The following is a 14369-nucleotide window of genomic DNA, read 5'->3' as shown; positions in this document are numbered from 1 at the left end:
GAATGAAAAGAGGCATCTTCACAATGTTCCTGCTCAATAAAAATTGATGTATTTTTCCCTAGCTCTACTTGATAATTTGAAATTAAGAGAGTACCTGTGCTGTCTTACAGAAAATTTCAACATCAGTATTTTACAAGAGCATCGTATAAAATACAATCAGTGTATACAAGTAGCAAGACAAAAGATTGATGCTATTAATTTAGTTGAGGAACAACAACTTCAAGTACACTGCTTGGGCTCTGACACAGAGATGGGTTTCAAAACTAAGGAAGGGACTACATGGAAACCTGCCATTTCTGAAGCCCTCTGCATCAAAGCTTGCCTTTTCTCCTGACATGGTAAAAACCCCACCCCCATTCATAAAAATGAATGCAAGGTTTAAAAGAGCTCTGAGAACTAGTCTTACCTCTCATATGCAGACACTGTGTGTCACCTCCTATCACATGAAGGTACTTCTCTGATTGCTGTTGGATTAATTCTAAACTTCAGCAATAGCCTCCAATTTTTCCATTGCTAATACTGTTGCTTGATATCAGTTTACTTCAACAATGGTTTCACAACACTGAAGTTACTTTGTTTATCCCATGGATTGATAATATGCTACAGGTGGGTTACTAATTTGGGGAGGTTGTTTATTTTTGTTTTAATAAAGAACACAGGACACAATCAGGCCATTTTATTGCTAACATTCTGTGTTCCCAAGAAACATGCAGGTATATGAAGTCAATGTATTTCACACTAATTTGTGGATTGGAAATCTGGTCAGCTAAGCAGGGCCTCCTCTGGACATTTGTCAAGTCCTCGGTCCCTGTCAGATATCACCATCCCAGCCAACACTCCCCGTAGTGCTCCACACATTCCATTCTGTGAGGTAGGATCTTTATCTTCCTTACTGTCTGGAAAACAGATTATACAGTTTGGATGCTACTTAAGTAGGAAGAGTAAACCTGACCATTACTATTACTTTTGCTTAGACAGAATGGGAATTTGTGTCCTATACATTTTAGTTAGCAGCCTATAACATTTATTTACATAACAGGCGGTAGGAGGAAGATCACAGTGCAAAGATTCCATTTTAAAATGAAGTAATTTGTCAACATTTGTTTTTCCACTCATTTCAATTTGCATGCAAGGATACTAAGTTTTATCTCTGGCTGTGCTACAGGGCTATAGTTTATGCACAGCAGGAGAGAGAGCAAATATAAACAGCAAGCTAATGGGCTGAGCAACCATCTAGCTGGAGCTGGAGCTGAAGCTTACCTTCAGTTGATGTCACAGTACAGTAGCTGCAGCAAACAAGTCAATGTGAGCTGCAGCTTATAACTTATTTGGGCCATGAGAATGAATGTGTGATTTGAAATTCAAGTGTGCATTTTAAGAATATATCTGAGGCGGCTTGTGATTCTTTCTAATTTATGTACAGGAATGCTGTTTCAAACTGCAGCTGTAGCAGCCACTTCAAAAACCAAACTGGCAATGTTGACATCTATCCATAGATGTCCACTATTTGCCCTCTGAGCTCCTTTAGAGCCAGTGGAGAGAGGGAAAACTTTTTGGGTGTCACTCACTTAGAATCATAGAATGGTTTGGGATGGAAGGGACCTTCAAGATCATCTAGTTCCCACTCCTCTGCCATGGGCAGGGACACCTCCCACTAGACTGAGTTGCACAATGCCCCATTCAACCTAGCCTTGAGCACTTCCAAGGAGGAAAACTCCAGAGCTTCTCAGACCAAACTGTTCCAGTTCCTCACCAGCCTCACAGTAAAGAATTTCTTCCATATCTCTTACCTAAATTTCCCCTCTTTCAGTTTGAACCCATTACTCCTTGTCCTGTCATACCGTTCTTGATGAAGAGTCCCTCTCCATTTTCCCCTTTCAGATACTGGAAGGTTGCTATGAGGTCTCCATGCTGGCAGCTCCAGCTCTCTTAGTCTGTCTTCACAGTGGTGGTGCTCTAGTCCCCTTATAAATTTCATGTTCCTCCTCCGGATTTGCTCCAAAAGTTCCATGTTCTTCATCTGTTGGGGGCACCAGGCTCTGTCACTTGGCACAGTGCAGGGGTGTACTCAGAGACAGGCACCTTGAAGGGCCTGAGATCAGCTCAGCTGGCTGGAGCCTGGAGCAAATAACACCAAGGTTGTGAGTTCAGCCCTGAGCAGGTCATTCACGTTAAGAGCAGGACTTCAAGATCCTTGTAGGTCCCTTCCAAGTCAGAACATTCTGTGGTTTGGAAATAAAGACTTGATTCTCTCTCCTGGCTATGAAAAGAGTGTGACAAAAGCTCAAATGTAGATGTTTCTCCATTTCAGACATACTGTGAGACTGGGGAGATAGTAACTTGCATAAATAAGCAAAGTTACTACTTATCCAACACTAAGTCTTTTGTCCGTTGACATACCCCATCAAGACAAATATTTTGAGACTACTACATTTTGTGGGGAATGCTTGTTGGATTTGGGAATCCTTTGCTGGCTACAAGAATCAATATAACTTAAACTGCTATGAAAATTGAATAATATTATATATGTATATTATATGTAAAATATATTGTTTTTAGAGCATTTCCATAATGAATACAAGTTTTCAAAACTGAAGAGGTGTCCTTGGATGAAGAAAGATGGAATTTTCCTTATTATTCTTTCATAGATAACAGAGATTATATTATCCAGTATGAATTATCTGGATTAGTTATTATTACCCAGAGGATGACTGCACATGCAGCAACAGGCTGGCCCTTACCATCAAAACAGTCACATAAAGTTTCTTTACTGAGAATGTGATGGCTGCTTCACCTGAATGTAGAGAAGTCTGGTGCCCTGTATTTGATGACAGTGATGGAGAGAAAAGTACTCCTTTTTAAAATTTATACAGAATTTTTCACTGATGCAATAATAGTAAAATAGTAAAATATCTGGGTAAAAATATAACAGTGAAAATTTTCTTTACTGATATGCCAACTTTATTCATTTCTGCAAGCAAAAGCTGAATTATTTATTTGCATGAGGCAATTCATTCTATACAGTTGCAGCAAATACTTGTTGATATCTTAGGAAAAGTTTTTACTTGATCACGTAAGTATAGGACTAAATTTCTTTCTTCAGATATATAGTTTATTGTTAGCTACAGTCTGAAAGTGCTTATACAAACACAGCTTTGAGCTGGAGTTACAGACTTTTTTTTTGACCACAGAGATGAAAAATTACCAAGTCTGTTTGCTGTTTGAATGAAATTTTATGAGTGAGATAGCTTCTAACTATTCATAAGCCTAGGTATCTCATTGCCTCCTGTGAGCTGTCATGACAGATACATATTTTGTATTTCTGCTGCTGCTAAAAGAGTGAACAGAATTGATCAAATGGGCTGGTAGCAGGAACTGTTCACTGGAAATCTCAGATATTTCTGGAGGTAGAGGGAAATATATGAAAATACATAAGCTTAATTTCAAAAAAGCTCTATGTGAGAGATTGCATCCTGAGTTTAAGGGTGGTCTAAATACCCCAAGAGGCCTTCTTCCTTTCTGGAAATTTTCTCCTTTCTGAAAATCAGAAATTATTGGTAATAAAACTCCTCTATTCTCCCTGTGTGGTTTTGTTGTGTTTTGTTGAGTTCTTCTACTGCTGTAAATTTGAGAATGCTCTTCTTCCCATGAGGAGGATCTCTGAGAAGGCACAAGTAAGTGATGGTTGGATAAGAAATTTCTGGAGTAAAGTGGATTGGATCCCCAAATCCAGGTCTCACAGAAATGAGATCTCAGTTCAGAAGGATGTATAACAGGAAGATCAGAGAAGTATGTATACAAATCATGTATATATACATGATTTGATAAAAGACTGAGCACCTCCGTCCGTATTGGCTGCAATTTCAGACTTTAATTTTCTCTGATGTGGAAGCTTGATTACAAGAACAAACATGGAAGCCCAGTTCAAACAACCATGTACTGTGCACATTAATTCTCCTTTGGAGAAGCTTCAGAAGCTTGTAAGAAATTGTAGGAAATTCTTGTGGCCAGAAAAAGCACAATTTTCAGAGTACCTGTCTGTGAGAGACTTTCACTAGCATCACATCTCTCATTTCTGGCACATGCATTGACTATCCTGTGGGCTCCACACAGAAGACTTTGAAGTGTTAAAAGTGTCTCTGATATAGTGCCACAGCAATTTAATAATTTTCTCCCGTGCTGCCTCAGCTACACTAAGCTTAAGGAATTAGATGGGATGCAAGATTTTAGCTTTAACTTATAAAAATGCAAATGATCTGGAATTAAATTGCTCAGGAACTTGACTCTCCATCACACAGTGATAAGAAGCACTTGAGCTGCAGTTCTTTCCCATGGCAAAGAATTCTGCCTGAGTGATCGCTGGGCTGGGAGCCTTTCCACCTCACCTCCTCTTCCAATCTCCAAAGAATTTAATGTGCTACGAAGTACTTATCTTCCACTCCACTCTGTTTTCAAGAAGGAACTGACCTGAAGCACAGATCAGATTTTCAGAAAGTCCTTTCTGTTGTACTTCACTTTTATATCTATGGAAAGTCCTCCATCTGCCCAGACAGTTTTCCAGGACTTATTTTGCACAAGAAAAATCAATAAACAAACACCAGCACATACCTGGTGACCCTTTGGGCCTTTACTCCACCTTCTTGATCTTTTCTGCTTTTGAAAAAACAATTTGAAAGACCTCCCATTGCTGATTTTATGCAGGATCTTTAGAGGATTATAGCAGATACAGAAACACAAGTTTTACTGGAGGTGAGAAACCAGCATGATTACAATTCATTGTCATTCAAGTACATACCAGACAGACAGCCTCTGCATCTCCATCTCTTTTCCCCTGAATGTGGTGTGGAGTTTTAAAGAGAAGTTATTGTCTTTGCCTTCCTTATATATTTTCTCACCAGACAACACTGGATTACTGGAAGTCTCCCAGTAGCTTTCGTGACATAAGAGACTTGAGCTACATATATGACATTTCTCCCTGATAGTTAATCTGCTTAAATCATCTTAGTTTCCAGATCTTATTGACCCTATCACCTGCCTACTGTTTCCCCACTATGAGCTGTTTTCCCCTTCTCCTTTACCCCCAGAGCCGTACAGAACTCTGTGCTTCCTCTGTGTGCCTTGCCCTGATTTGCTTCACCTTCTCTTCAATTTAATTTGCTGTGATGTCAAATCTATCTTCACGACTCTTTCCAGAAAATGCTCCATACCCTGGATGCACATGGTCTATGCAGGGACACACCCGTGGAACTTGCTTGTATTACCAACATGCAAAACCTACAAGATTCCTGGGCAGAGAGTGGCAGAAATGTAACTGAGAACTGAGGTTCTGTTAACCCTTCTCCCCTTGTGATAAAGGCTTTTGAGGCTGTAAAACAGAAACACCGAATCCATGCTTTGGCGTAGGGTGCAATGTGTTTGAAGGAAAAATAAACACAAGCTTTCCACTCTATATAGCACTTTATAAATATGTGTTTATTTCCTCATCTTTCACCAGTTTTACAGTTTTAACCAGTGCCTCAGTGGTAATGTTTGTCAGAAGCATACAATGGAACTTCAGATAGTTCTATTCTGTGGTTAGGAAATTAAAAAAATTAACAGGCCTTTCCATATGGAACTGCGCCAAATAATAATGAAACTAATTTTTTATAACATATTGCAGTTACCTAAGATTTCAACTTACATTTCTATCTTACTCCAGGTACTGTATTTACACAGTTAACTAATTTATTATTTACATTTTTCAAATTCTGTAGTCATAAATCTTTTTATATTGTACAATCTAGTTTAAACTTTTATTACAGAAATTATTTAACACGCATTTCAGACACTGCAATTTAAATATTTCACATGAGTTCTAGGAAATAACTGCCTGGTTTCACTAGTGACGTGTCAAGATGCCTCCTTCATAAGAAAATGCATATTACAAAGGAATTTTATAATATTCAGAATCGTGAATTTTGAAAAAAACTAAGTACATGGGATATAATAATGATAATGCTATTTCCTTTTCTATGCAATATTTTTTTGGAATGACATTTTACCTGAGATGTAAAATTGTTAAATGTGTGGGCTTTTGATAAAAATTTGAAATTTTACATAAATGTTTGCCTTCTATTTACTGAGAGCTACTCCTATCAGCATAGATATATAAATGTTATTTATATATCTATATCATATTTTCCAAAAAAGTCTATATCTACATAAATAAACATTGGTATTATATTAGGAAACTTCCCACTATCCTTAAAAAGCAATGTGCTCAAGTACAATATTCAACTTCTGACACAGACACAATAGTAAATGTGACCTCTAATGGTAATACTTCCTTCCAAGGGAAGTAAGAGGTACCTGTTGAATTTGGAAGACATGACAGACAACTCATGTGGACCCAATGAAGGAAATTTTATATATCCAGTCCCAAAAATGTTGTGCAGGAGCATCTGACACAGCAGACAACTTTGGGTCAACTTTCCATGTTACATGTAACTACCTAAATAACATCTTAATAGAAAAAAGTTAATTATAGAAAACCCTTACACCAGTTAATGCTGTTGTCTTCTCTCGTTACAATAATATGCATTTCTATTAACAAATGATTGCAGATACCAAGTTTAAAGCAAATGGTTGTAGATTTCATGTTTCTTTTATTCTGTTATTGGTAGACACTGTTAGGCACAATATGACATTCTTTGTAAACATAAATTTTGATACATCAGACCACGAACTGAAGTTACAGAAAGCAGTACACAGACATGTAAGAAGCACAGATCCACTACACATTCCAGGCACAAATGCAGCCATCTGGGAGGCCTGACCCTGTGTCCATCACAACTGAAACACCTGGCTGACACCAGTGGAAAAGAAATGCATCCTAGTTGCCAAACACTCCAGGTTCTGAAAGTATTATTTTTTTTATCTTCTACCAAATATTTAATATACTTTTAAAATATAGATGGTCTCATAATCACATGGTGGTAAAAATGTATTGTATTTTATTTACCCTGAAACACCTAATTGTTACGAAGTCTGTGTGAAGAACTAAGGCCCCTAAAGCAAGTAATGTAACTAACACATTTAGAAAGCACTCTTCTAAATATGTATCTACATATGTTTAAGAAGTTGAAAATAATCTTTCAATAACAAGTCATAAGAGAAAATCTCTTGAAGGTTTATTTCCCAAACTTAAAAGTGCACTACACTTTCTGTGCAACGCTGTGCAACTCAAGAACCAAACTGAGGAAGTCTGAACTTTTAAGTGTATTGCTTATTGCAACTCCCACCCTTCATAACCTGCATGTGTATGGTAGGCACAAATTAATATGAGTTATTTACATCCAACAGAGCAAAATTAAAATTCTTATCAGAAAATATTTCTTGAAAAAAACAGTGCACTTGAATTATGTAAGTTTTAAGAAATTATTCAGTATTCCATGGTTATATGAAGAAATGTTAATTTTAGTCTATAAACTCATAGAGCATTTTGGTTCTACTAATGACCCACAAGCAATCTGAGTATACAGTTACTGTTTTTGTTATTGGGAGCTAGCTCTCTTCCTCTGAGTAATCAGGGAAAGGGTATTAAATTATTTAACAAAAAAGCTTTGGAAAGATATATTAATTTTCCTTTTCTAATCGCTAGAAATGGAGGATAAGGCAACAACTGAGATAAAAATATATCTTGCTTAGTAAACCAAGCTCCTTAATACATTTCTTAAAAGTGAAATTTCATGCTGAAAAATTGCAAGGCCTTAAAAGAAACTTTAATTACTTTGACAAGACCATGCCTTCTCTTTAATTCACTATTTTAAAGCACTCCAGAATATATTGAGAGGGATTTATTTCAGTGTAATAGATGAGTCTTCAGCTTTAAGTAACTCCTTTTTATGGCTAAAAAGCTTCTATACCATCCTTCAAGACTGAATAATGTTTAGAAAAATGCCACCAATTTCCATTACAACCTTCTATATTCATATATTACAGAAGTAATCTAACCTAATTCCATGGAAAAACAACAGATGGTGTGCTAATATCAGTGTCTTCTGAGTTATAACCAGACCTCAAAACACAGGCCTTGCTGTCTCATACGGTCTGCATGATCAAGGAAAAGTTCTTTTTTGCCACTCAAAGTAGATAGATTTCACCAACCAAAACTGGCTGATAAAGTCATGGCAGGTGACACTGAAATAATGACAAAATCATTCCATAAGTAGTTTTAAGTCTAAAGTACATAGAAAAATCGCTCAACATAAATAAGAGAGACAACAATTCTATTTAGAGAAAGGGAAAAAAGAAGAAAATTGTAAGACTTCTGAACTCATTTTTCATGCTGAGCAAAAAAATTCACTTTTAAGTTCATTCGGTGCTCGATATCCTGCTTTGTCCGCTTCTTTGGTATTCTGTTCTCATTCTGCAAATTCTAACAGAATTTTAATGGTCATCTCACTTCAAATGAAAGAGCAATGAGCTGAAAGCATAACCAGAACAACAGATGCCATAATACTGCAGAACACGTTGCTTGTAATGATTTCTGTCTCTTTATATTCACTTCTTGTAATGATTGGGGGCGTCCGCAAATGCAAACTTCAGTCTGTAGGCCTCTGCTAGGAGTACACTGATGTCTTCATTTCCCCAGTGTACTGTGGGCAAATTCTGTAAAAATATCAGTAACTCCTAATTGAAAAGAAAAAAAAAAAGTAAATATATTTTTTCAAATAGCAGTGTAATAACCACGTATTACTTATACAATGATCATTTATAAGCAACCAGTCGTGTAGCACCTCTGTATCCCAAACAAACCTGAGATCCAATTAAGTTTAGTGATTTCTACACAGATACTTGCTATTCAACCTTTCAGTTCAGAAACCTGCTGTTGATTGTAGCTGAAATATGGTCATTTGATAGATAATTTTTTTTGAGAAAAATAATCTTTGTTGCTGCCTATCCAAATTATTTTTATGTTCCAGGGCACGAAGTTATACAATTGGATAAATGTCCAAAATTATGGATGATTGCTAAGTCTGGGACTCTCTCACACCAATGCAAAGATAAGCTACTTCTCTACTTATACACGAAGAATTATGAAATAAATTATTGTTTCAGTCAGTTGCAGTCAACTCCCCCCTTGACTCTTAGCCCAGCTTTCCCACTCCCTGCTGGTTTCTGATCCCAATAGATTTTCCTATGGGTCAGGTTTTCCTCTCTCTCATATTAAGTTTAGGCGAAATTCACTTCCAAGAAGCCTAAGCCCAGAAACAGAGGTAACAAGAAGCTCTCTGGGACAGTGCCTCTATGTTCAGTTCTGATGAACATGCATCAAAATCCACCATGATCCTCAGCAGCACAAAGTCCCAAATCCTCATCTGTAGCCTGAAACCTGCCAGCTCTGAGAGGACTCTTTGGAAGATCAGATACCACAAATTGTCTCCTGACTTCATGCAAATGACAATTTTTATAAGGCTCCTAATTTGAATAAACTCAGGAAGTTAGTTTGCTCTTTAAAGAAAAAAAACTGGTGACCCATAAGGTCAGAAACCTTCAAATGTGATGCAAAAGCCACCCTAAATTTGAAGTTCATGTTTGAAAATTTCCATAGAGCAGATCACCTGTCTATTTTAATAGTTTTGATAAACTATGGCAAAACAGGAAAATAGAAGTTTTGGATGAGTCACAACAAAATGAATGTGGATTTTTATGATGGGAGGTATAAGACAATCTTAGGCATAGGTGAAGTTGTTAACCCTGCTTGTATCTTCCAGGTGCTCTGTTTTTGCAGAAAAAAATGCAGACAATTTGTGCACATTTGTATACATGCATATGTATTTGTGAGGATGTGTATATTTTTGTATGAGTACATCTGCTCAGGTTTATTCTAAAGATCAGAAATAAGTGAACGGGAATGCAATTAAAACCACAGCCATTATCATGTTATAAATCTGAATCCTGCAGTATAATGTAAAAGTACCCAGGGAAATTATTCTTCTTCATAAGAGTTTTATTTTCCTTGCTCCCCCTTCTCCCTCCTCTGCACTTTCCTTCATAGAAGATGGCTGTAGAAGCCCTTAGCAAGGATTCACTGATTTTATGAAAAGCCAGGAGCAGAAATTAACATTAAATTATTTCTTTGTGTTTGTGAGAAAATTATTTTGACTTCATCTATTTCACAGTCTTGCTATACTGGTTCTTTTAATATTAAAAGAGAAAGGATAGAAGTTGAGCAGTACTGTATATTTAATTATGAATAATAAGTAGCAATACAAAGAGTTAGCATGAGAACGTCTCTATTACACTTGAGAGAACACATTTTTAATAAAGTATTGTACAATTGTCAAAATCCCACTCTTCTAAAAAAATTCTATGTACTTATTTGACAGTTATGTTGATAACTGTAATTAATAAATTAGCAGTACAGTGTAGGAAGGTTGTGTGGAGGGATCATAAATGCCTTCCTCCATGAAAGTTCTTTTCTCCTTTTACAAAACTAACTTTCAAGCAGCCCTAAGACACAGCAATTAATTCAGTGAGCTTTGTGAAATTACCTCTTTTACTCTTTGCAGTCTCAAGACTTTTCTGGGTCACACTTCTGGTGCAAGTGATTCATATTGCTGGAGCACTGTTTTGGTTTTCTTTGGGCTTTGGAACATCCAAAGACTATAGTTTCAACATCCATGCTATATGAAATTTAACTTATAGCTCAAATCTGTAATAGGACTGTTAGTGATGAACTAGTTTAATACTTCTACCATTATTTTAAAATTTGATAATAGTTTTCATTTGAATTAAATATATAAATAAATTGCAGAGTAATGCATTTACTGTCTCCAAGTGCACTTCTATTTGAGTCAGCATTTTGCCACTGTTACCAGGGGAGAAGACCAAAGTCTAAGACTGATACTGACTAGTGAATATATGTTACAAATCCAAAGTAGCTGGCCAAGACATAATACTTGTATTACTGTCTAAAGATAAGGCTTATCTTCCTGTGATCTATTACAGAGCTTCAAAACTTGCTCAGATAGAAATAAAGCTTACATCTTCTTAAAAATAAAGAAGGTGGCAAAAACCTCACTAAAGAAAATGTTATTTTCTTTAAATGAGAATATTTTATTTTTCTTTAACCGCTAAAGAAAATCATGCTGCCTTTATTGCTGCATATGGAGCATTCTCTGGAAATAAGGAAACTACTATAAAGAAACTATCAAAAACCCCCAAAGTCTTTGGATTTGAAGAACTGTACAAACACACTACTTAATATTTAAAAGACCACATGAAAAGTTTGTCTAAAACTGCTCAATTCAGCATTTTACAGTTAAAAAAAAGAGCAAGAATTACTACAAGTGACTCAAGCTTACTAATTTATTTTTAGTTTGGTTTTTTTTTGCCAACAGATAAATAGGAACTACTAAGCAGCATGTAGAAATAAGGCATGCATACTAACTTCTTAGATTTGTTTTCCTATCCACAACAGTATTAAAATATAAGGGACTCTTTGAAATATGATTACTCATAATGTGAATTAACATTTACCATTAAAAACTTGTAGATGATAAATTGCCTGGTCTATTTCAGATGAAAACTGAGTCTAAAAATCAATCTTCGTAAAATATTCCTGGAAGAGCTTTGTTTTCTGCTTAATTTAAATGGTATTGTGATGACACCTGGCTGAAGAATCAGGGCAGCCAGTACATCATCATCAGCAGAGCTGGGGCTTCTAAAATCCCAGTGCCATGTTTGTTTATATTTTGGCTTTACCAACAAAAAATATGCTCAAAATTATGTGCTTTGAATTTGGCAAACAGAGTGCCCTGGTTTCCTGGACTCTTGCTGAGAGGAGCTATATTAATCCCTTGAACCGGGCCCATCTGCACGGCCCAGGCTGCCAGCACAGCTTCAGCTCTGTCTGTCTGTGGTGTCTGCCCCGCATGCCACGGAAAGGCATCTCCATCCTCCCTCCCTCCTTGCCAGACAAGCAGAGGAGGATCAAGGTACCACTTGGATTTGCTCCTGCCCCTCATCAAGCACAAAAAATGAAGAGATTTTAGTCACAGTGTTCTTCCCACAGTGAGGGGCTGCAGCTGATGTTACCCAGGACAGTGTGGGATTTGTTAGCAGGGAGAAGAGAGGCTCAGGCAGGATCCAAGAGCAACTTCCACACAGAGGGGGCTGGAAAGAAGAAAAGAGGTGCCAAGAGGCAATAGTAACAAGCTGAAGCTAACTTGTCACACGAAAACAATCCTTTGCAACGAGGGTGCTTGAGCAGCTTGCCAGGAAAACTGTAAATGTGTCCACTGGGATTTTCACAGCTCTCCTGGCACACCCTTGGACAGGCTGCTCAAGCTCCAATGCTAGCCTGGCTTGCAGCAGCAGCTTGCACTATGGACCTCCCTTACACAGTGAAAATTACCAGTGTTTTATTTTTTAAAGGACCTGGGTTTAAATAGAAAAGGAATCCCAAAAAGAAATCCCAAAGTGCAACCAAAAAGAAAAAAACAACAACAACAACAAAAAATTAAAAAAAAAAAAAAAAGAAGAAAACCAACCAACCAAAAAAACAAAAACAAAAACAAAAAAAAAAACCCGCAAAAAAAAAAGCTAAACATTTACCTCTTTGGATCATTTCAAGAAGTAAAGGCATCTTTCCTGACAAGTACAAGTTTGTATTTTCCATTTGTAATTAAAAGATATAGGGGGCTGGTGCAGCAGAGTTGCTGGGTCAGACAATGAATAAATTAAAAATCTATAAATCAAACTGACTTTTAAGTATGGCAAAAGATCTGAATGTAAACTATATACTAGCCTTTGTAAGAGATTTCTGGTTTACACTGTCATATTTAACCCATAATTCTGAAATAATTCTTCAGTACATTTGAAATTTAACATTTTTGTTACCAAACAACCTTATCTTTTATAGAATTTCACGCACCATATTTCCACAACTTTAACTACATTTGGATTTTTCATATTTTACACATGTGTGTTTGTAAAATATGCTACAACACTTTATATATAGCATGCTCAACTTTGCTACTATGTATAAAGTATATTTAAACTCTTAGAAGCTGCTATATAGAGTGCAATTTTAATGTAAATGTACTTTCAAAATCTAATTTTTCTCAGAAAATTAACATGTATTCTAGAACTATTGTCTTCACCTTGTAGTTATGACAAGACAGTGGTAAACAAGCTGGAAGTGTTGTGGTATAAAAGCCCCTCTAGATGTATGAAAAGTATGAGGTCTATGTTTTACACAGCACAACAGTAAGAGCAATATTGCAGGTTAAGCAATAGCTGTTGTCAAACAAAATTATTCTTGGGGGGAAAAAAATGTTATCCCAGAAGATCCAATACATGTATCTAAAATAAAACACCAGACTACCAGGTAGACAGCTCAAAAAAGGTGATTTCCAAAGCCTTTAGTTTCCTCTAAAATCAAAAAGGTTAAGGTCTGTTCCTTGCAGACTAAATCAAAACTGAAAATTAATGAAACTTCACAAAATAGATTTATAATAATTATTACAAAGTTATCAGCCTCTTTCTCCTCATTGAGATTTTAACCCAGTGAAACCTCAACATATTAAAACTATTTTTAAAAACCGCAAACCCAGAGCAAAGAAAGCTATTTTTATTGTGTTTTGGAATCTGGTTCATTACCAAATCTCCTTACAGTATGATGTCTGCTATAATCCTCTTAGAAATACACCTTTTAGCATGAGATTGGCCAATAATAATGGTTATTTGGCAATGGCTATCTGTAGTTGTTATGCTATTTACTATCACCCCTACTCTGACTCCATATGTGGATCTTGAAGGAAGGAACATAAAAACCAGTTACAGAAAACATGTTGATAGTTTATAAAACATAAAAATGTTATTCTAATGAGTAGAACATGAAGGTATCTTCTGTACTAATCAAAGCAGTATATTTAATTTGAAAATACAGTGTTTTTGTCTGTGTGAATTATTGACAAAGTTCAATTGCAAGGTTTGTTTTTTTTCTTGAGAAGAAACTTAACAGGACATAAAAACCAGTAATAGTGTTTCAATTTTAGCTAATATCAAATGGCAGTAACTAAAGTTAAAATCAAACTCGAACATACTGAGGACATTAACAGAGTTAGTTTTTAGTGTCGAAACTGAGAACCAATCTATTAATTTAACAAATAAAGGCACTCCTAAAATGCAGTACATTTCTATGAGAGTTGTTAATCCTTCCTGCTGTTAACTGCAATGTAATTACAGTCTGAGCACTCGTGGTCTACCACAGCTCTATTTTATACTGATAGGCAGAACCTACAATCTTGCTCTACTTTATGATCATAAACTTTACAATATTATACTTTAGGACTGTATGTAAGTAACTTAAAGGTAAATTA

At 36.2% G+C, this 14369-nt stretch overlaps 1 protein-coding gene across 1 annotated transcript in view; it reads right to left on the bottom strand.

The window, feature by feature from the left end:
* Positions 1-5449: 5449 nt before the first annotated feature.
* Positions 5450-14369, bottom strand: part of TBC1D22A (TBC1 domain family member 22A) — a 139411-nt gene continuing 130491 nt past the window's right edge. Inside the window, exon 13 of the mRNA XM_064422124.1 lies at positions 5450-8670. Coding sequence (XP_064278194.1) covers positions 8542-8670 — 129 coding nt within the window. The 3' untranslated portion in view covers positions 5450-8541. The remainder of the gene's footprint in view (positions 8671-14369) is intronic.

The sequence above is a fragment of the Passer domesticus genome, chromosome 5, assembly GCF_036417665.1.
Source record: "Passer domesticus isolate bPasDom1 chromosome 5, bPasDom1.hap1, whole genome shotgun sequence".
Lineage (NCBI taxonomy): Eukaryota > Metazoa > Chordata > Aves > Passeriformes > Passeridae > Passer > Passer domesticus.
This window is presented reverse-complemented; position numbering and strand designations above follow the sequence as displayed.